The following is a 23,640-nucleotide window of genomic DNA, read 5'->3' as shown; positions in this document are numbered from 1 at the left end:
ATTTGCTGCTCAAGAAACATTTCTCATTATTATCAATGTTGAAAACAGTTGTGCTGCTTAATATTTTTTTGTTAAAAAGACACATTTTGAGTAGAAACTTCAAAAGAACAGCTTTAATTTGAAAAAGAAATCTTTTGTAACATTATAAATGTCTTTACTGTCTTCTTTTGATCAATTTAATTCATCCTTGCTGAATAAAAGTATTAATTTCTTTCAAAAACAAAAAAAATCTTCCTGACCCCAAACTTCAAAACGGCGGTGTATATATGTTTACAATCAAAAAAAAAAAAAAAAAAAAAAAAATATATATATATATATATATATATATATATATATATATATATATATATATATATATATATATATATATATATATTTAGGGATTTTTGTTACTTTATTAGACAGATATCATAAAGAGTGGGCATTAAATTATTAGGGGAAGGAGAGTGGTTGCAGGCCGGACTCAAACCTGTATCACCCACATGCTAACTACTGCATCACAGCGTAAGCAGAAAAAATGTCAATGTACTGAAAAGGAATATGGTTAGGACTAGTCAAGTCCCATTCCTCCATCATAATTAGAATATGCCTAATAAAATGGTCTTAAAAAAAGAAAATGATTGAATCTGAGTGATGTTTTTGATGTATCTTCAGGCGAGACACACTACCTACGGCATTCGCAAGTGCTTCCTCTTCCTACTGCAGTGTCAACTGACACTGGTCATCATTCAGGTGAGAAAAGTTTGTTTCCAAAACAGACCAGCATGTTTTGTACAGGATACATTAGTTATTCATATTTGTACTCTTGATGTACTTGGATTTTGTAGTTCCTGGCCTGTCTTCTTCAGCTGCCTCCTCCCATGAACATCACAGACATACTGTGGCTTTCCTGCTTCTGTTACCCTCTGCTAAGGTATTAGAGAGGAAATGACAAAAAAGATACCCACATGTTGCATTTTAGTAAAACTTGTTCACCGTGACATATTTGTGACCTATATATAAATATATTTTGGCATTCACAGCGTGTCATTCCTGGGAAAACCTCCTGACAGTTCGGTGATGACAGTCGCTACTGGAAAGAATCTGGACTCCATACCACGCAAGGTCAGTCATGAGACCACACAATACACCCGATTTAAACTGCAAACTATTTAAACAATCTTGACACACGTGTGCATTCGTGTTATTTTTGACTCCCTCCCACAGACCCAGCAGTACTTCCTGGGCTGGTTCCTGTTGAAGTTCGGTCTGACGATGTTGGCCTACTTAGTCGGCTTTGGGTTTTCTCTACAGGAAGTGTGTTCTATAGCAGCTAACCTCACAAAAACTGATAACAGCACCATCACCTGCTCCCACATACTCGCATCCAGGTACACACACACACACACACACTTATATGTAATTTTCTCTGTGTTTAGATTATATGAATTAGTTATGAGTTTTAATCAATAATGAATATATACAGCTCCCAGGCAGCCCCGCAGTGGTTTGGTGAATTGTCAAATGGGCTGCTTCTAATTCAGAAGATCATGGCTGGGTTTCTAGCTTTGCACACAGGTGACTTCAATAAAATGCACTGCCTCATTTGAATCTCATTTGGTTTATCTAGATGGATTTGGATGAAAAAAACCATGATCTGTTTATAGTCATGTTAATTATAATTTCTCTCACTCTCTTCTTGCAGTGGTCATCTCTCTGAGTTATGTGCACCGTTCATCACCCCTGTGGCGGAGGAACCCCTTCAGTAACACATGGTGGTGTCTCACAGTGCCTGTGGTGTGAGTGTTTTATATAGAGAATGTTATTTTTATTTGCAGAGTCACATGTTAAAAGCAATTTTTGAAAGTAAAATGTTTTTGAAAACTATTTTTGCTTGCCTGGGGTCATTTAAATCCACTAATGGATTTTCCTCTTTCCCCCTCGCAGGTTGTTGGGACAGGTGGTACAGGCTGTGATAGATTATCATTTGTGGCAGGACAGGAGTGCAGAAGTGGTCTTCACTCTACAGCACATTCCCCTGTTGGTCTGGCTGTTAGTCTCTCTGTCCATCGTACTTGTGGTGCTAATCAATGAAGCAGTAAAACTGCATGAAATCAGGTAAGAGGAGAAATCTATTTAATGTAGAGGGTACCAATGATAATTCAGACGTCATTTACTCATATTTATGTCATCTCAAACCTGTATGACTGTGCTTTTTCAGACCATGAATGCATATTGTGACCAGAGGCAATCAAATTTGTAAAAACAAAAAATAAACGCAACATAAAATTAGTCCATATGATTCATTTAAAGAACTCCAAGTTATCTTTATGTCAGTAGTTGACCAAAATGTACAGACATTTAAAAGTTTGAGGTCGGTAAGAAGTCAGTAAAGACACATTAAAGGGTTAATTCACCCAAAAATGAAATTTCTGTCATTAATTACTCACCCTCATGTAGTTCCAAACCCGTAAGTGCAACCTTCATTCTCAAACTAAGATATTTTTGATGAAATCCAAGTTTTTTTTTTTTTTTATCCCCCATAGAAAGCAATGTAATTGCCACATTCAGTGTCCATAAAAGTAGTAAAGACATCATTAAAATAGTCAACGTGACTACAGTGGTTCAACCTTACTGTTATGAATAATGAGCCGGCTTTCGGACAAAAACATGCAAGCTCTGCACTGCATTCAGTGCGCTAACTGCATAGGAGACTGTCATGGTTGAGAAGAAATTGTTGAATAAAGTCGTTATTTTTGTTTTGTTTTTGCGCACAAAAGCTATTCTCGTCACTTCGTAACAGTAAGGTTGAACCACTGCAGTCATGTTGACTATTTTAACAATGTCTTTACTACTTTTCTGGACCTTGAATGTGGTAATTATGTTGTAGTCTATAGGGTTTAAAAAAACCTCTCGGATTTCATCAAAAAATATCTTAATTTGTGTTCCAAAGATGAACAAAGACCTTAGGGATTTGGAACAAAGTGAGGGTGAGTAATTAATGACAGAAATTTCATTTTTGGGTGAACTAACCCTTTAAATTGATCAAAAGTGACAGCAAATATAACATTTATAATGTTATCAGAGATTTCTATTTCAAATAAATGCTGTTCTTTTGAACTTTCTATTCATCAAAGAATCCTGAAAAAAAGAAAAAAGAAAAGTTTCCACAAATATATTTAGGCAGCACAGCTGTTTTAAACACTGATAAGAACAAAAACAACACATTAGAATGGTTTCTGAAGGATCATGTAACACTGAAAGTGTTATTCTCCTTCACCATTGCTCTGAAATCTCATTTTGTTCTCATTCAAACTTGCCGTGTCATGTTCAGTTTGCAAGTTGCAAATTTAATTAGTCAAAAATCAGCATATGGCAAACACAATATGAGAATAAAATAGTGCTTCCCATCCCGTGGAAATAAAATTGCCACTTTAATGTTGTAACCACCGAGAACTTCATGTGTACTGGCAGTCACCGACATTTAGCTTGTGACTGGAGTCACATGACTGGACGCAAAGTCTTCATTCTGTATCTCATTTACACTTTAAATGAGTGTAAATTTAGTCTAATTAAAGCATTACTCATTTAACCCACAGCTAGATTTTGATAACCAGTAAAACATGGCTCTGATTTCAGGGTACGAGTGCGTTACCAGAAGAGGCAGAAGCTTCAGTTTGAGACTAAGCTGGGAATGAACTCTCCCTTCTGACCTGCGTCTGTACAGGACAGCATGGTCTTACTCTTCAGCGTCATGTTCATTTCCGTGGTCAAGAAAACCAAGGCTCCTTTTGGATTCCCTTCAGCAGAGCACTTCCTGCCACACCTCCAATAGGCAGAACCTCATTTCTGCCATGAACGCCACTGAGGGCTGCGTTTTTAATCAGTGAGATCCTGAACTATCTTAGATAAAATCTAACTTTAATTTGAGTAAAAAGCCTAAATCAGTGTTGTTTGAGGGATGTTCCCCTGCATGCTGCTTTGGTTTGGACAGGGTCATTTAGTAGAGGGATTATTTTCCAATGAGGCCATTCCTTTACCCCCTCGAAACCTCAAACTAATGCACGATATAGCAAATATATACCAAAATGTACAACGGAGGGCTAAATTAGCATGATTTTTTTTTCTTCTCTATTTTTTAGCGTTTTTACTAGCTGTTGTGAAAAGGGGATTTTATTGTTTCAAACACGAGACAATTGACCGCTCATGAGATGAGCTTTAGCTGTAGGTTCTCTGTGTTCGTGTTTTAGCCGTCACTCTGCTGAGAGGTTTCGTGCAGTTCATTTACTACGTCATAAGAAGCCTGTTTTAGCAGGTTATAATGTGAATGTCGTCGCCTCAACTTACCTCATATTCAGAGAGGAAATATTTCATTCTGTTTTATTTTGCGATTTATAATGTACAAGTGAATACATCAGCCAGTGCAACTTTGCTGAGAAGCTTTGCTTCCAAAATCAAATGCAGCCAGATAATGTGTGAAAACGCATTTACTTGCTAACCTAGAATCAGTCAGACTTGAAATGTATTTTACAAACGGATATCAGATGAAAGGCATGAATCTTTTTTTTAGTCTTCTTTTAAACTATTTTTACTGCAAAGTTCTTGAGTTCAATCAAAATGCAAAGACTTTTAATCAGGCAAAGCAAAAGCTTTCCAGCTGAAGGAAGAATATTCCAACTCGAATTGATCTCATTCTGTCTACAGAGACATTTGAAATGTTTTTACATGTGATCGTCAGCCAGAACGCACTGATTTTTTTGCATACATTTGCATGCCAGATGACAAAATCACTTTTTCAAGATAATTATTTCTGAAGTTCTGTAAAGAATATAATCTAACTCTGGATGCGGTCGGGCTCATTTTAATTTTAATTTTAATTTTATTTTATCTATTTTATGTAGAGAATTCAGTGTTTACTGGTAAAGAGGGATATTCAGTTTTTATTGTGTTCTACCTCTAGCTGATTGCCTCACTATAAATAAATCTAGGCAACTTCATGAAGTTTTATTATTTTAATTGATCCAGTTGGGCTGCAGCTATGGAGTATAAGGGGCTCGCTCACAGTGTCACCAGATGTGCAGATTTTTCTGATAGTGACCAGCTAATCTTCAAATTACCAGCATTTTTTTTTTTTTTTTTTAATACTAGTGCAATTCTCCAACATATAACCTGAAACCTCTGACTTACCATAGACTCATGAAATGGAGAATTTAAATGGATAGCTCACCCAAAAATGAAAATTGTCATCAATTACATACCCTCTTGTCGTTCCAGACTTTAATTCTATTTTCTAGAATGTGCCAACCGTTTTGTCCATACAAGTCAATGGGTTTCAAAACTGATTTTGGCCACGTTGACTTTTGTTGTAAGGACGAATAAAAAAAAAATGCTCCACAGAAGAAAGAAAATCATTCATGTTTGGAATGACATGAGGGTGAATAATTGATTTTCATTGAATTTTAATTCTTAGGTGAACTGTCCCTTTAAGTTGCTGCTAAGTCCTGCATAAGTGGCAGATTTTGTAATGACCGATGTGTACAGGTTTCATGGGACCTTTAGAACCTATAGTCAAAACTCAGTTAGCATTTTCTGAAGAAGCTGCCTTTCCAATGAGCCACAGTCAATCCCCTTTTCTACGTAATGAACCGAAAGATGTCTTAACTTACTGATTTCCTTTTTGTTCCTGTGTCACTGTTATATTTAAGTTTAAATCGCAAATACATACTGTAACCTCTAATCTAATGTATTTATTTTGAAACGATTACACATTTCTGTACATCTTAACAGCAAATGATTGCAACCTAACCGCCTTTTCCATAACGCATCTAGAGATCGTCATAGGCACTGAATATTCATGAGAGAACGTAGTGCATTTTTGCAATGCATGTTACATGCTTTCTTCTACTTTTCCTGCTCATTCAACAGGAAGGCAGGTCTTATGATGAGTTTAGAGGTTACATAACTGTTGTTGTGGTTCGATGTTTACGCCACAAGGCTGCTCAGCACCACGGCTGTGTAATTAAACCACCCTAATGCATACATATCAGAGAAATCAAAAAGTAGTCGAGAGGCTCTGAATTGGTGCTGAATTAGTGGTATAACAATATGAACAATTAAGAGAGAAATTAGTTTCAGTATAAGCACTGATCTGTTATATACAAACTGTTGTAGTAACAGGAAAAATAGTTTTGGGATGTGGGCTCGTGAGCAGCGTTTTTGTACAGTTGGCTTTTTTGTAATTGTTTTTGAACTGTTCTCTTATTTCCTGATGTATGCATGATAAAGACCATAAGAATGCAAGATTTTCTTGATTTCTTAACTCATCTGCTGAATATTGAATATGTTGACTCAGTCATGCATGTATTAAAAATGATGCTGATGCTTTTTCCATCAGTCAGAAAGGCTGTAATCTTTAAGCCAGGAGTGTGAATCAGAACCTCTCTGCAAAGTACATGCCTGGGCTACAACCTACACTGATTGACTCAATATACAGAGATATTTGCTATTTATGAATGTTCATAAGATTTATAAATGTTGTACAGTTTGTATTTTTTTAAGATGTCTCTAACATTGATTTCTCCCCTTCCCCACAGATTATTTGTGAACCAATGTTATGTTAATAAATATGTTCATTTTAAAGCAAATATGCTGTTTCATTAATTTTTTTAAATGTCTCTTGTGATACAAGATTCTTGACATTTCAAAATGTCTTCTATAAACGGACATTATCAGAGGGCCGTAGAAGTTATGATTATAGCTCTGTAATATTTTAGCCAGACATTATACTCTTTGTGAGAGCATTATATGAAATTAAGTCCTTATGTTACTAGAACAACTGAAAAAAAAAAAAGTAAATTGTGATGAAATATTGACAAAAAAATTAGGCTATTTGAATATTGGTCTATAAACTGTGCTTAAACCCTTTCAGTACTATTCAGAATTTTTACCATTCAGTTTTACTTGTTTATTAAATGGAATAATAAATAAGAAAAAAATGACATTAATTTACTGGGCTGAATAAACTATGACTTTTTACAGAAATTTAGAAGTGACATCGATACATCCTGTTCTTTTTGTGAAGCCTCTTCTGAAACTGTTGATCATTTGTTTTGGGAATGTCCCTTTACTTGGTCTTTCTGGAATAATATTGATGATCTGATTGTCCAAAATGTTTTCTGTATCATACAGACACATTCTTTTTGGGTTTCATGTTAAAGACAAGAAAGCTGAAATGAAAGTTTTTGTATAAACCTTCTTTTATTTATTGCAAAGTTTTATATCCATAAATGTAAATATATGAAAAGGAAACCCCACTTTAACTTTTTCAAACAAGAATTGAAGATGTATTTAAATACATTTTCAACTTCTGTTAACAAGAAAGCAAAGGAAACACCCAGAATTTGTGCCATGTTAAATATTCTTCCTTAATATATTTGTTTATTTATTTGCCCTCTTCTTTTTTTTCTCTCTTTTTCTCTTCTCTCTTCTCTAATTTTTAGGATTATTGTTCAGTAGATTTAAGTTTCTTAAATATGTCTTCTGTCTACTATTGAACCATAATTTGTTTGAAATTTAATTTTTGTTTGAAATATTTTTATATTTTTGTATGTACCGACTTGTTCTGTTTGTTAATATTGCAATAAAAAAAAAAAAAAAAAAAAAAAAAAATACGACTTTTTTTAATGCCTCATTCAACCATCAAGGTTGATAGGAAATCGTTGCGCCCACTGTGCGTTGCTATAATCGTCCAATAGAGGGCGTTGCCCCAAATAAAGAGGTGCCGCAACATCAGAGGTGGTGATTGGATGTAGCGGTTGACATGCGGGATGGTAGCCAATCATTGCTAAAAGGTTAACTGTGCGTACTGCGTACTACAGAATGAAGCACGGCAGCGCCGGTGGATCAGCAACACGCTGACGGGTGTCATAAGATCATTTGAAGGACTCGCTACGAGGGTTCCCTCACATTTTATACCGTTTTAGAGGTAAATATGTCGGAATGTGTGTTTTAGTGCTTTATCTGGTTCTGGTGTTCAGTGCTTTAGCCGTTCGGTGAAGATGTCCTGTTGAAAATCCAAACGACCTGCAGTATGTTGCAAAGGCATGATCCAGCCAAACAAACCTTTGTCAGAGATATGATTTGTAAAATACTTTTATGGCTATGAAACGGATAGATTGTTGTAAAAGATATACACCGCACCCCGTGTGATATGACATCCATCACGTGCTAACAGGCGCTGCATTAATAATTGCACACCCATATTCACGTGCATGATGCACAGCAGGTCCTGTTTTAATGCTTTTATGTGCAAATATCTGATGACAATGCAACTGAGCAAAAGAAAACAGTAAAGGTAGATGTAACTGATGCCTTATTGTTTATTTTTGCACATGCTAAACCTATATTGAGGTTTGCAGAGAGGGAAAAAGTGAAGTGAATCAGACCTACATTCAAATAAAGTCTGGTTTGACCCACATCTATGGGTAGTGACTCTACTTACCCCCACCCAAATCTGAGTTTTACATATTTGCTTATAAATAATCTGATTAATTTATGATTTATAGATATTAAATAGGTTTAAAATTGTTCTTTTTGGGACCACTTGACAAAAAGTTATTTTTATGGATTATAATTACAGTGCAAGAAGCTTCTAAAATGTCATTCTTTAATATGTCTGTCAACACTTTTTATTAATTTTGGTTGTTCTACCAAATCTATCTTTGTGAGCATCATTCAGATTTGCATCTTTTCAAATGCCCAATATTGCTTTTAAATGCCAAGAAAATACATCACATTAGATTACATACAGTGTTATTTTAGTATTTATATACTAATAAAGTATTAATATTTTAAATAAAATATTTTTGATTAGTTTCAATTTTCATTTTAGTTTAAAGGTGCCCTAGATTCAAAATTTGAATTTACCTTGGCATAGTTGAATAACAAGAGTTCAGTACATGGAAAAGACATACATTGAGTTTCAAACTCCATTGCTTTCTCTTTCTTATGTAAATCTCATTTGTTTAAAAGACTTCCGGAAAACACGCAGATCTCAACATAACACCGACTGTTACGTAACAGTTGGGGTGTACGCCCCAATATTTGCATATGCCAGCCCATGTTCCCAATATTATGAAAGGCATTAGACAAGGGCAGCCAGTAACGTCTGGATCTGCACAGGTGAATCAACAGACTAGGTAAGCAAGAACAACAGCGAAAATGGCAGATGGAGCAATAATAACTGACATGATCCATGATAACATGATATTTTTAGTGATATTTGTAAATTGTCTTTCTAAATGTTTCGTTAGCATGTTGCTAATGTACTGTTAAATGTGGTTAAAGTTACCATCGTTTCTTACTGTATTCACGGAGACAAGAGCCGTCGCTATTTTCATTTTTAAACACTTGCAGTCCGTATAATTCATAAACACAACTTCATTCTTTATAAATCTCTCCAACAGTGTAGCATTAGCCGTTAGCCACAGAGCATAGCCTCAAACTCATAGAGAATCAAATATAAACATCAAAATAAATACTTTACTCACATAATTCGAAGCATGCATACAGCATGCATGACGAACATATTGTAAAGATCCATTTGAGGGTTATATTAGCTGTGTGAACTTTGTAAATGTGCTGTAATATAATCAAGAGCTCGTGTGGCAGGGAGCACGCGAATTAAAGGGGCGGCGCGCTGAAAAAATCAGTGCATAGTTAATGATGCCCCAAAATAGGCAGTTAAAAAAATTAATTTAAAAAAATCTATGGGGTATTTTGAGCTGAAACTTCACAGACACATTCAGGGGACACCTTAGACTTATATTACATCTTGTGAAAAAGCATTCTTGGGCACCTTTAAAGGTGCAATATGTAATATTTTCTGTATTGTGTAAGTACTCAAGTGAACAAAATATATAACACTGGCCTAGGGGTTTTTGGATATTTTACTGCAAAATTCTTACATATTGCACCTTTAAGTTGTAGAAATTCTATGTGTATTCTGGTGTTGTCAAAATCGGTACTGAAATTTTAAAAATGTGACTCCTTGAGCGCTGTTGAGCAGATTCGTAAACGCCTCTGATTGGCAATTGTGTTCACATGCTAATGAGATATGTCTGTGATTTGCTACAATGATCAGCGCTTCAAAAACATGTTGTAAATAGACATCACGCTTTTCACCGAGCGCTTACACAGATGCACACGGGATGTCATTTAATATTTTAACTTTTTAACCCTTGTGCGGTCTTCGTTTGGGAAGTACACTCAGGGTCTTCGGGGTCTCCACAGACCCCAGGCAACAAAATGCAATTTTGTAGCAAAATACTTGTTTTTGTTTTTGTTTTTGTTTTTTTTAACAAATGTAATTTTACTCTGTTTATTAATGTTTTTACTCCATGTTTGTACAGTTTTTGGAGGATTTATATTTTTTTAAATTTATATAAATAAATTAAAAAATATTTTTTTTAAATAGGTTTTTATACAAAAACAGCTTTTTTGTAAAAGCTTTTTATGTAAAATTCACTTTATAAAAGACCCACATTTCTAAATTTCATTCATGGGAATAACATGGATAATTTGACATGGTTTAGTGTAAGATTTTTGCCCATCTTTTGGAAAATGCAGTTTAAAACTATAATTTTTACCAGTAGATGGCTGCAGAGCTCCATTATATGCTATGTACCGAATGAAAGACATCTTTTCATAAGTTTTTTTTTTTTTCAGTTGGATTCATATTTAAATATTATGAAATCACAATTATAACAATAAAGGCTACTTTTTGTCAAAGTTTAGTATTTTTTTGTAATGAAAAAAATCTGTTTTTCAATATTGTTACATTATGATGAGCCTCCGCTTAGAAATTGGACAAAATTCATCCTCAAAATCAACATTTTTGAAAAACTTATTTATTTATTTTTTTTCAGTACAAAAAAATGCTAAACTTTGACAAAAAGTAATTTTTATTGTTATAATTGTGATTTCATAACATTTAGATATGAATCCAACAACAACAACAAAAAAACTTATGTAAAGATGTCTTTCAGTCATTCAAATAACACATAGCAAATAGCGGAGCTCTGCAGCCATCTACTGGTTAAAGTGATATTTTTTTTTACTTTTAAAACTGCATTTTCCAAAAGATGGGCAAAAATCTTACACTAAACCATGTCAAATTATCCATGTTATCCCCATGAATGAAAGTTAGAAATGTGGGTCTTTTATAAAGTGAATTTTACATAAAAAGCTGTTTTTGTATAAAAAATATTTATTTTATTTGTTTATATCAATTTAAAAGATATGAGAAATCCTCCAAAAACTGCACAAATATGAAGTAAAAACATTAATAAACAGAGTAAAATTACATTTTGTTTTTTAAAAGCAATTATTTTATAACAAAATTACATTTTGTTGCCTGGGGTCTGTGGAGACCCAGAAGACCCTGAGTGTGCTTTTTTTTTTTTATTATTATTATTTTTTTTTACACTAACATAAAAACAAGCTATCACTCAAATTTTTTTTCTTTATAAATCTAGAAAGTGTTAACAACTGTACAAAGTTTGTACATGTCATTTGGATAAAGAGAACTTTTTTTAATTTTTTTTTTATTTGAGCAAACGTCGTTGGGGTCTAAAAAGACCCCAAAGACCCTATAAGGGTTAAAGTTAGTTGCCAAGGTAACATTTTAATTTTAAAGTTTTTCTTCTAATAATTTAATTAATTATTTTATTTCAACTTCATTTCAGTTACCTAACAATTTAACAGTTTTAGTTTTAGTTAATAACCAATCTGAATGCATATAACTGGTTAATCTTTTAATTGTAAAAATCATATCGTTAAAGGATTAGTCCACTTTCAAATAAAATTTTCCTGATAATTTACTCACTCCCCTGTCATCCAAGATGTTCATGTCCTTCTTTCTTCAGTCGAAAAGAAATTAAGGTTTTTGATGAAAACATGACCCAATTGCAAAAGCAAAAAATATATATATATATATATATATATATGATAATGTTTCTGACTTTCTAAAAGCGGTAAAAAGTTGTTGAAAAAAGTGAGTGTTGGATTATGTTGGTCAGAAGAGAGAAGGACGTCAAATTTACAGTCACTCCCTCAGAAGCTGTATTAGAAACAACTCGCGCAACAGCGTTAAGCAGTTTTCTGTAATTTAATGGCAACACATCAACACAGTCTTTAAAAAGGGTCCAATGGGGTAATTGGGGTACCCCAAGTGAGGAGCTCCTGTCCTGTCATGCTCAGGACAAATCATTCAGCTGGTGTTTAATCATATTTCACTCTTTTGCCTGTTTCTTCTGCTGAAGAGAGGCAGAACAGGAGGTTTGAGGGAACAAGATGGACGTGGATGTCCCTAAACCCCGTGTGTTTCTGAGCTACAGCCCCACTGCCCTGTTTTCACAGTGAGAATCATTCTGCATGGTGTTGCTCCTTGTGTGTGTCTGCGACATCTGTGTGTCGCCCACCGCTTTATGCATCAGTACTGTGCTGAAGCTCAGCTTTGTCCTTCAGCTGATGCAGTTGTTGCAGAAATACCTCATGAAAATGCAAATGATTTGATTAGAGCTTTCATTTGGTTTGGGAGATTTGAATTTTTGCCATTACTACAAGATGGCAAAGTGTGTTATTGCAGCCTTGTCCAATGCACTGCTTTTGCTGTGTGCTTGAACTTTAAAATCTAATTTAATAAAACAAAGACTGTGTTGTTAAATATGCTGTGTTTGAAAGATCTGACATGTTCCAGAAAAGGTTTCCACAGGCTTTAATGTTCAAAACCCAATTATTGGGGCATTAAAGTCTCAGTGTTTGTGAAATGTGATCTTTGTTCTCTTTATTAAGCCAATTAGGTAACAAAAATTAGGCTAACTAATATCATAAATGAGTGCTCAAATAGTAACATTTGATTGGAGTTCTGCAGATTTTCTTGTTGGATTTAAAGTTTTATTCAAAGTTTGAAATCTTTGCCGTTGTCATCAACAATTCATTCGTGTTGCATGGCGCTACTGAGAAGGCCCATGTAAAGTCGTACATGGTGCGGACTAAAGTTCGGGTCTGTTCATGGACCTTACAGCTTGTTCTACATCTCTAGGTGGAGTTTACCGGTTGGACCGACTCAAGTGATGGCCGCGGTGCAAGATGGGCCGTGGAAGAGCCTGAGCTCGGGGAAGAAAGTAGCTTTAGCTGCCGGCCTCTCTGTGGGCGCCACGGTGGGATACCTTGTTTACCGTCACATTCGAAGCAGCAGTGGTAAGTTGTGGACTCTAGCAAGCCCTTTTCATGCTCTTACTGTAACAGTTGCCATGTTCTGACATAAGTTTTCACTCATTGATGGTCAAAATGATATTGTTTGGAATTTTAACAATGATAATATAGTTTTAATATTGTTCATTCCATCGTTTGATTTTGTAGTGCAATGCCAAAGCAAAGAGGAGTCCAGAATATCTGTTCCCCTTAACGTGTACCGATCTATTGCAAGATATCAAAGCGCCTTTCTAGACCTAGTGAGTGTTTATTCTTTCTTTTTTATGTCACTTGTATGTTATCTGATCTGGAACTATACAGGATAAACAATATACTGTTCAAAAGTTTGGGGCATGTGAGACTTTTTAATGTTTTTGAAGGAAGTCTCTTATGTTCACCAAGGCTGCATTTAATTTAAAAAAAAAAATACAGTGATATTGTGAAATATTATAATAGTGTAAAATAATATACACTGTATATTCAAATTCCTGTGATGACAAAGCTTAATTTTCAGCATCATTAATTCCAGTCTTCAGTGTCACATGATCCTTCAGAATATATTCTAATATGCTGATTTGGTGCTCAAGAAACATTTCTTCTTATTATTAATGTTGAAAACAGTTGTGAAACATTGTTTTGGATACTTTAATGAATATAAAGTTAGAAAGAACCGCATTTATTTGAAATGGAACATTATAAATAATGATGTAACGTTATAGATTTCTTTGTTACTTTTAGTCAAATTAACTACTGACCCCAAACTTTTGAATGATAGTGTATGTGTGTGTATTATTGTATGCTATGAATATTTGTCTCTGTGATGAATCACTTTTGTTCCTCATTTTGTAAGCTACTTTGGATAAAAGTTTCTACTTCAATAAATGTAAATGTTATATTAAAGGGTTAGTTCACCCAAAAATGAAAATGATGTCATTAATGACTTAATGTCATTAAGATCTTCGTTCATCTTCGGAACACAGTTTAAGATATTTTAGATTTAGTCCGAGAGCTTTCTGTCCCTCCGGTATACTGTCCATGTCCAGAAAGATAATAAAACCATCATCAAAGTAGTCCATGTGACATCACTGGGTTCGTTAGAATTTTTTGAAGCATCGAAAATACATTTTGGTCCAAAAATAACAAAAACTTCGACTTTATTCAGCATTGTCTTCTCTTCCGGGTCTGTTGTCAATCCGCGTTCACGACTCCGCAGTGGCGCTGCTGATGTCATATATCTTGAATACAGCGTGCGTCTCCCTTAGACTGTAAACGAAGCTTGAGCACACCAGATAACACGTCAGCAGCGTCTTACGTCAGTGAACGCGGATATACAACAGACCCGGAAGAGAAGACAATGCTGAATAAAGTCGTAGTTTTTGTTATTTTTGGACGAAAATGTATTTTCGATGCTTCAAAAACTTCTAACTAACCCACTGATGTCACATGGACTACTTTGATGATGTTTTTATTACCTTTCTGGACATGGACAGTCTACCATACATACATTTTCAATGGAGGGACAGAAAGCTCTCAGACTAAATCTAAAATATCTTAAACTGTGTTCCGAAGATGAACAGAGGTCTTACGGGTTTGGAACGACATGAGGGTGAGTCATTAATGACATAATTTTCATTTTTGGGTGAACTAACCCTTTAAGTTTTAGAATATTTGTTATTTACAAGCCTTTAAAAGAACAAAATCGTAATTAGTATTTGAAAAACATTGAAAGTACTTGAGTAGTTGTTTTATGATTTGTTTTGTGATTCTCTAACTCTCACATTTGTGTAGGTGAATCAGAAGTCTGGTGCCCAGATAAATGTGCTGCCGAACACTGAAGAGCAGAGCATGGTGAATTTTCTGATCCAGGGCTCACCCGAGCAGATTCTGGTGGCACAGTGTGCGCTGGAGAAACTGGCCACTGACTGTGAGGTCATCACTGATGTTATAGACGTGCCTCAGACGGCATTTGGACGAATTATAGGTTGGTGTACACTTGAAGTAAAAGTATCTTGTCGTATTTTCTTCGCATCATTCTGTCAACATGTTGTTCACAATGTTGTTTGCTCCAGGTCGTGGTGGTGAGACCTTAAAGTTCATAAACAGAGTCTCAGGGGCCAGGGTAAACTGCTCCAAAGATCGTGGACATGGCTTAGAGGAGAAGGGCAAGATCACAATAACCGGCACACGCAAGGAAGTTCAGAGTGCAAAGGTGAGATTTTAGTATACGTGTGGTTTAGAAAAATAGCTTTCTGCGCTCACACAGATTTTATGCTCACATGTAGTGAGTGAAACCTAGTGTTTGGTTATGGTTTTTCCTCACAGGAGATGATCATGGAGAAGGTCATAGAGAATGAAACCGTACGGAAGCGGATAAGTCAAGCTTCTGCACTGCGTCAGAAGAGGAAACCGCCAGAAACTGAGCAATTTAACAAGGCCCAAGGACCAGAGAATGAATTATTAAAGCTTAATGGAAAAGATTTACCGTCCCCAGTGATTGAGCTTAAGCAAGAGGAGCCTGCTACGGTCAACGGCTTTACAGACGGCAGTGATACTGCTGAAAATTCCCTTAAATCAGAGGAGGAGGAGATTCTCTCTCCAGTATCGCCTTTGGAGATCTCCAAATTTGAAAGTAAGATTAACCTAACCCACAAGACCAATGAATTATTGGAATCACAAAAAAAATTACAATTCTGTCATCATTTACATACATTCATGTCGTTCCAAACCTGTATTAGATTCTATGCAATCTCTATTTGTGTTCCACAGAAGAGGAAGGTGAATAATAAATGACAGAATTTTAATTTTGGGTGAACCATTCCTTTTAAGAACATGTTTAGAAATGTTATATATATATATATATATATATATATAATATATTTGTTGCTATTGTATTATTTAGAATTTTTTATTTAGATAATTATAATTTTGTCATACTGATATAAAACACTATGATTTTTAGGGAAACTTCATGTATATTTTAAAGGTGCCCAAGAACGTTCTTTCACAAGATGTATTATAAGTCTAAGGTGTCTCCTGAATGTGTCTGTGAAGTTTCAGCTCAAAATACCCCATAGATTTTTTAAATTATTTTTTTTAACTGCCTATTTTGGGGCATCATTAACAATGCACTGATTTACACTCGGCGCCGCCCCCTTAAATCGCGTGCTCCCTGCCACACCAGCTGTCGACTATATTACAGCGCATTTACAAAGTTCATACAGCTAATATAACCCTCAAATGGATCTTTACAAGATGTTCGTCATGCATGCTGCATGCATGCTTCGAATTATGTGAGTAAAGTATTTATTTGGATGTTAAAGTTTTTTGAGGCTTTTTTTTAAGAAAATTTGAGGCTGTGCTCCATGGCTAACGGCTAATGCTACACTGTTGGAGAGATTTATAAAGAATGAAGTTGTGTTTATGCATTATACAGACTGCAAGTGTTTAAAAAATGAAAATAGTGTCTCCGTGAATACAGTAAGAAACGATGGTAACTTTAACCACATTTAACAGTACATTAACAACATGCTAACGAAACGTTTAGAAAGACAATTTACAAATATCACTAAAAATATCATGTTATCATGGATCATGTCAGTTATTATTGCTCCATCTGCCATTTTTCGCTGTTGTTCTTGCTTACCTAGTCTGATGATTCGGCTGTGTGCAGCTCCAGACGTTATTGGCTGCCCTTGTCTAATGCCTTTTATAATGTTGGGAACATGGGCTGGCATTATGCAAATATTGGGGCGTACACCAGTAACAGTCGGTGTTATGTTGAGATTCGCCTGTTCTTCGGAGGTCTTTTAAACAAATGAGATTTATATAAGAAGGATGAAACAATGGAGTTTGAGACTCACTGTATGTCTTTTCCATTTACTGAACTCTTGTTATTCAACTATGCCAAGATAAATTAAATTTTTGAATTAAGGGCACCTTTAAATTACAATCTTTATCAGAAATTTTCAGCAGAAATTTTTTTTCCACAAAATTGTTCAGCCCTACCCAGAAATCATATTTTGAGTATTGTGTAAACGGGCCCTCCTGTAGAAGATCAAATCACTAATTAGTCTTTTCTGATCAGTTCCTAGTCCAGACCTGAGCTTCCAGCCCGATGAGCATCTGGAGGTGTACGTGTCTGCCTCTGAGAATCCTCAACACTTTTGGATCCAGATCCTGGGGGTCCGATCTCTACAGCTGGATAAACTGACTGCTGAAATGAGCCGTTTCTACAACAGTGATACCTCACAAGTAAGTTTGCTCCATGACCATGATATATTAGTAAATTACTTCTCCTTTATTTTAATTTCTTTTAGATTATTAGTGAATAATTACTACTTCTCTTACCCCAGGAGCACAGAGTGGAGACCATTATTGTTGGAGACATAGTGGCTGCTCCGTACAGGGACCATGGCACATGGAATCGTGCTCGAGTGTTAGGAATTCTGGGCTCTGGCCTGGTGGATTTGTATTATGTGGACTTTGGGGACAATGGGGAGCTTCCACGGGAACATTTACGAAGCATGAGGTAACAAGAGATGGAGAGTGCAGAATCAGCTGTTATGCTTATGCTGCTTTGGCTCTTGAATTTTATTATTTTCCCATGTCTGAATCAGCACAGAGTGACATTTATACTCATACTGATGGTATATTATTTTGTTGTGTTCAGAAGTGACTTCCTGAGCCTGCCCTTTCAAGCCATTGAGTGCAGCCTAGCAGGGGTTCGTCCTGCAGGTAAAAAGTGATGTTCAGGTGTTTATCAGTGAAATAATATAAGTTTCGTTAACAGAATAAAGTAAAAATGATATCTTTATTTTGTTTTTAGGAGAGGTTTGGACTGAGGCAGCCCTGGATGACTTTGAACGCATGACATACTGTGCTGAATGGAAACCTTTACTGGCCAAACTGTACAGCTATTCTCATTCTGAGATCTCGTCCTGGCCCAGTGTGAAACTCTATGACAACAGCCAGGGAAAGGTTAGAGGTCAACATCACAACTCACTTTACTGAATCTGTTTGATGTTTAACAATAAAGGCTGCTCTTAATATATATATTCTGGCACCTCAAACTGGAATATTTTATATTATAGCATATTACATATTGCATTTGGCTGATGCTTTTATGCAAAGCTATTTAAAGGTATAGATGTTATCAGTTCATGCATTCTCTGGGTATCAACCCATGACCTTGGCGTTGCCAGCATAGGGCTATACTATAGTAATGTAGTGTGGAACTCATAAGTTTTTATCTTTTTTTTTTTTTTTACAATTTTAATAAGATATTTTAGTAGTTTTAGTTTTAATTAACAATAACAACACTGTTCTGAAACCTGCTTAATCTTAAACGTAATCCACACATTCATGCGCTCTTTAATAGAATTGCTACCACCTAGCAATGCTGTAGCATCCACTCATCCACCTACAGTCTAGGACCCATCCAAATCACCCTAACAAATACTGACGTTGCAGTGGTGAGATTTACATGGACAGGCATCAGATTATTTTAAGATTAAATTGTAATAGTTTTTGTTTTTAAATCCTCAGGCTGTGGATCTGGGTAAGGAGTTGATTAGTCTCGGTCATGCTGTAAGCTGCGAGGATGAAGGGATTGGGCTGAGGGGAGACTGGGATGAGTCCAGATCATTACAGAAGATACTGGTAAGATATATATGAATTGTGTTATACAGTGTATTGCAGGTGGAAGCAGCAATAAGAGAATCTCTGTTTGGATTTTCACAGGATGACATGACTGGAGCAACCTCTGAATTCAGTATGTCCTGCATCAGTTTGTCAGGTACGTTTTCTTTCAGCTTTGTGGAAGAAATGGAACGAGACACTTCAACCTTCCTGTGCCACTTCCTTTTTCATGCGTGCTTGTATTCCTCTAGATACACTACCGTTCAAAAGTTTGGGGTCAGGTTTTTTTTTTTTTTTTTGGAAAGAAAGTAATACTTCAAGTATGCATTAAATTGATCAAAAGTGGCCAATAAGATATTTATAATTTTACAAAAGATTTCTATTTCAAATAAATACTGTTCTTTTGAACTTTCTGTTCATCAATGTATCACGGTTTCCACAAAAATACTGATGTTAAATGTTTCTTAAAGGGATAGTTCACCCAAAAATGAAAATTCTATCATCATTTACTCACCCTTAAGTTGTTCAAAATCTGTTCTGTTGAACACAAAGGAAGATAATTTGAAGAATGTGTTAAACGGAACAGTTTTGGGGCACCATTGACTTCCATAGTAGTTTTTTTCCTACTATGGAAGTCAGTGGTGCCCCAAAGTGGCCTGGTTACAAACTTTCTTAAAAATATCTTCCTTTGTGTTCAACAGAACAAAGAAATTTATACAGATTTGGAACAACTTGAGGGTGAGTAAATGATGATAGAATTTTCATTTTTGGGTAAACTATCCCTTTAAGTACCAAATCAGCATATAAGAATGATTTCTTAAGGATCATGTGACACTAAAGACTGGAGTAAGGATGCTGAAAATTCAGCTTTGCCATCACAGAAATAAATTGCATTTCTAAATATATTAAATCAGAATTGACCTGACCCAGACTTTTGCACAGTAGTGTATTTCAGTTCAGCAGTGTTTAACCAGTTCTTGGGCTGGCGTGTGTGAAGGTTCAGCATGGGTAAGAAAGCAGCTGGAATGGTCTTCATGTCTCACAAGCTCTTTGGAGGTGGAGCGAGCTGACGTGGACCAGAGTCCGTGTTTTGGACTCGTGTCTTCCTCTTCCCTGATCCACTCCACTCCATCTCAGAACCTGAGTGATCTAGTCAGCCAAATACTTGAGTCGTCTTCCTCCGCGCTAGACCCTCCAATCCAGTCCAACAACTTAACCCCAGATGTCCTGTCAGTTCAGGAAATTTCATCCACACCTCCTTCCTGTGTTGAGGCTGTGACATCAGCTCTGGATTCCTTCACTCTTAGTGATGACGTCTTCCTTGGCACGCATTGTTACGGCAAGAAGATGACATCTACTGCGTCAGAAGAGACGGGTTCATCTTGTGCAGTGGACAGTTACAGTGAAAATACAGAGAGCAGTAACAGCAGTGATGGCATCAGAGGAGTGTGGTATTACCTTACTTCCTCTAGGGACTCGTCAGAGGCATCTCTCAGCACCACCATGCCTCAGTCGTCCACTGCATCATCTTCGTATTTGACCGAATCTTGTGACGGGACCACTGCTTCCTCTGACTCTGTGATTGAATTGAGCTCAGACTCATCCAGGAGTGTTGAAGTGGCACTCAATCCAGCTAATCTGACTCATCCACACCCAAATCCAGAGGTTATTGCTCTGAGTGACAGTAGCAGCTGTGGAAGTGACTTAATTAGCACTTCTAAAGAGCATAAACATGAGTCATTTACAGAAGGAAATTTAGATGAACCAAACCTGCTAAAAAGTGATGTGAAATGCCAGACGCCAAGCTTGAATGATGAAAGTGTAACTGGAGGAAGAGGAAGTAAACAAGACCTTCAGGAACCAAAGAAAATGGATTTCAAAAGTGAAAAAGGGATCAGTGGTGAAGACGATTCAACAAAAGGTGTTACTTTTATACATAACTTAGTGACACTGGAGCACTTTGGATCTCTATGGGATGTGACTGGTTTTCAATTAAGGGCTTTAATTCACCTTACCACACTGAATATGCCTTCTATGTGACATACAGCACAACTGAGGCTTTATTTACACTGCACATGGATTTGGGCTTCAATGGGAGAGCTGCATAGCATACCTTTTTAATTTGTGGTGCTTGTTAAGGTGAAGAGTTTTCAAAATCTATACCTCAAAGTATTAAAGGTGCTGTAAGCCAAGGACATCTGTAATTATGCCTCAAGATTCTGGAAACTTTTACCAGTTGAAAATAGACAAGATCCTACAGAAGAGGATTAGGGCCAAGCAATGATAAAAAAATAAAACCATCTCGATTAAAGTTGTTAAATTTCGAGAAAAAAACTCGTTAAATTTCGAGTAAAAAGTCGAGATAAAATGTTGAGAATAAAGTCATTAAATTACGAGAAAAAAGTCGTTAAATTATGAGAACAAATTCGTTAAATTATGAGAAAAATATATTTAAATTTTGAGAAAAAAGTTTTAATTTAACGAATTTGTTCTTATAATCTACCTACTTTTTTCTCGTAATTTAATGACTTTATTGTCAACATTTTATCTTGACTTTTTTCTCGAAATTTAACAACTTTAATCTCGAGATGGTTTTATTTTTTTATTATTGCTTGGCCCTAATCCTCTTCTGTAAGATCCACACATTCACATTTTAAAAAAATCTCTGTAGTCATTTTTTTCTATTTATAATTGTTTTACTTATTGCTTTTTCTTCCTATTTCTGTCTTGAAAATAGTTTTATGAAAGTAGTAGTAGTAGTAGTAGTAGTTACTGACTTTTTAGCATGTATGTCATGTTCAAAATGTATGTTGCTTTTCAGTATAATACAAAAGTAGTAGTAGTATATTTATATTATTATAGTAGGTTTCTTTTTAATTAGCTTTTTTTATATTTTCAACTTTCATTTTATTCAAGTTTGACTCATATGCTTGTCATTTTTATTAGTTTTTTTTTCTTTTTTTTTTATATTTAAGTTGGTTTTTCAGTTTTAGTAAATTTAGTACTTTACATAGCCCCTAAAGGGACATAATGATGGAAAAAATATGAGATGGGAGGAATAAATATATTCAATGCTTTTGTGTTCCTTTGCAAAATGTTCCCCAAGAAACTTTGCATTCACTCGCAAAAAAAAAAAACTCAAGGTTTGCAAGCGAACACAAAATGCAAAAGAATTGACACAATTTTTCCTCTCATCTCATTTTTTTTTTTTTTCCATCACCATGTCCTTTTAGGGGAATTGCCCAATACTGTGTTGAACTTACTGCAAAGTTCAGCTTCAACCCTGATCAAACACAACTGAACCAGCTAATTAAGATCTTCAGAAGCACTTGATAATTACAGTCAGATGTGTTGGATCAGGGTTGGATCTGAACTCTGAAGGGAACAGGATTGGGCACCCCTGCTTTAGGGGCTCCATAGTACTTCATCTTATTTTATTTCACGTAATTACCATGGCAACATTTGTAGTTAAATTTTCATCAAATGTATATATTAGCTTTTATAGTTTTGTCCTGTTTTTAATGGGGTTTTTTTTTTCCCCCCTGTTCATCTTTCAGAAGTTGCCTCAATTTCTGGAAGTGTGGATGACACTATTGATGAGGAATTCAACTGACAAGAGACCAAAGAAATGTATGCCTTGATATTGGTAAGCATAAATCACTATAATCTCATATAATTAGCTGTGTATAATATTCCATTTAAGACCAGCTGATTGTACTAATGCTGTCACTCTGCCTGTATCCTCCTGTCCTTCTCCTTCCCAGAGACCAGTCGTTATCTTCATTTAGCATTCGGCACATGCTTCCCGTCTCTGAGAAACAGCCTTACTTGACTACGCCACCTGACTGTATTTACTGCATAAGTTCACTCATATAAGCAATGGTTTTCAATGTTTGTATCTTGTCTAAACTTTTCAGGACATCTTGAAGGCATTTGTTTTTTTTTGATTGTTTGTTTGTTTGTTTGTTTGTTTGTTTGTTTTTAATGGTTTGCACTTGTTCTCATTGTGTTCATCTCATTTACATGTAAAATGTTGCATATTTTTTTGGTCTGAAGAACAGATAATAGACAGCTGAAGAGCAGAGCTCAGGGAACTCATGTTTGAGTCAGAAACCTCAGTATTGTTGCAGTGTAGCACCAAGGTTCCTTTTGGTTTGTTTCCAAGTGATAAGATGGTTCAGCTTTTGTTGATGGATCATTTTTGGTTTTTGTACCGTTTCTCATTTTCTGTGTCAAAATTATTTATGTTGTGAATTGAGATTTATTATATTGAATTCTATGGTATATATGTGTATAAAATCAAATAAAGTCTATTATTATACCCCATATTAATTTAAATAGCTTTTTTGTGCAAGTTGAGTGAACATGGTCCTTCTATTGTATTTGGGTTATTGTACTGCAGAAAATGCTTGGGGGGGAATTGGATGCACACTGTTTATTAGGTAATTGTAGAATAATACAAAAGGTGTTATAAAATATGCAAGATGTTATGTGATTAAAAAACAGATGCTAATGACAATGGCTGAAAACATGGTAATGGAAATAGATAATATACAGTTAAACCAAAATTTATTGAGACACCTTGAACATTTCATTCATTAATACAGTTTATTCACTATAGCTTAAAAATGGTAATAAAATATGATCTCAGAGTTAAACTGTGTCAGAAATTAATCTTAATTATGTCAGATAACACTTAAGCAAAACATGGTCAGGTCAAAGTGTCTGAATAATGTTTGGTAATTTTTATCAATTTTACTGGTAGTCCAC

The 23,640-nt window shown here is 35.4% G+C and overlaps 2 protein-coding genes across 3 annotated transcripts in view; both read left to right on the top strand.

The window, feature by feature from the left end:
- The window catches only part of tmem94 (transmembrane protein 94), a 32,524-nt gene extending 25,901 nt beyond the window's left edge, over positions 1-6,623 (top strand). The window contains exons 25-32 of the mRNA XM_048169945.1: positions 655-732; positions 828-913; positions 1,023-1,104; positions 1,207-1,370; positions 1,466-1,557; positions 1,685-1,778; positions 1,927-2,097; positions 3,619-6,623. Coding sequence (XP_048025902.1) covers positions 655-732; positions 828-913; positions 1,023-1,104; positions 1,207-1,370; positions 1,466-1,557; positions 1,685-1,778; positions 1,927-2,097; positions 3,619-3,691 — 840 coding nt within the window. The 3' untranslated portion in view covers positions 3,692-6,623. The remainder of the gene's footprint in view (positions 1-654; positions 733-827; positions 914-1,022; positions 1,105-1,206; positions 1,371-1,465; positions 1,558-1,684; positions 1,779-1,926; positions 2,098-3,618) is intronic.
- A 1,155-nt stretch (positions 6,624-7,778) lies between these two features.
- On the top strand, positions 7,779-23,196 carry tdrkh (tudor and KH domain containing). 2 transcript variants are annotated; one of them, XM_048170892.1, is made up of 15 exons: positions 7,779-7,963; positions 13,082-13,239; positions 13,402-13,493; positions 15,022-15,214; positions 15,303-15,442; positions 15,556-15,862; positions 17,318-17,484; positions 17,586-17,761; positions 17,903-17,967; positions 18,059-18,210; positions 18,778-18,891; positions 18,973-19,027; positions 19,868-20,791; positions 22,428-22,516; positions 22,635-23,196. In XM_048170892.1, exons 2-14 carry the CDS (start codon positions 13,113-13,115, stop codon positions 22,481-22,483), a joined length of 2,568 nt encoding a protein of 855 aa, XP_048026849.1. In that variant the 5' UTR covers positions 7,779-7,963; positions 13,082-13,112; the 3' UTR covers positions 22,484-22,516; positions 22,635-23,196. The 2 variants fall into 2 exon arrangements, with proteins under 2 accessions (XP_048026849.1, XP_048026850.1); XM_048170893.1 differs by lacking the exon at positions 19,868-20,791 and having other exon boundaries at positions 7,780-7,963.
- The last annotated feature ends 444 nt before the right edge of the window (positions 23,197-23,640 follow it).

Source organism: Megalobrama amblycephala, linkage group LG20 (genome assembly GCF_018812025.1).
Source record: "Megalobrama amblycephala isolate DHTTF-2021 linkage group LG20, ASM1881202v1, whole genome shotgun sequence".
Classification (NCBI taxonomy): Eukaryota; Metazoa; Chordata; class Actinopteri; order Cypriniformes; family Xenocyprididae; genus Megalobrama; species Megalobrama amblycephala.
This window is presented reverse-complemented; position numbering and strand designations above follow the sequence as displayed.

Bases quoted from the DNA above. Each gene is read 5' to 3' on its own strand.
- tdrkh (XM_048170892.1), top strand. From the start codon at position 13,113: ATGGCCGCGGTGCAAGATGGGCCGTGGAAGAGCCTGAGCTCGGGGAAG. The intron at 13,240-13,401 runs GTAAGTTGTGGA...TTGATTTTGTAG, and splicing joins TCACATTCGAAGCAGCAGTG to TGCAATGCCAAAGCAAAGAG. The intron at 13,494-15,021 runs GTGAGTGTTTAT...ACATTTGTGTAG, and splicing joins AAAGCGCCTTTCTAGACCTA to GTGAATCAGAAGTCTGGTGC.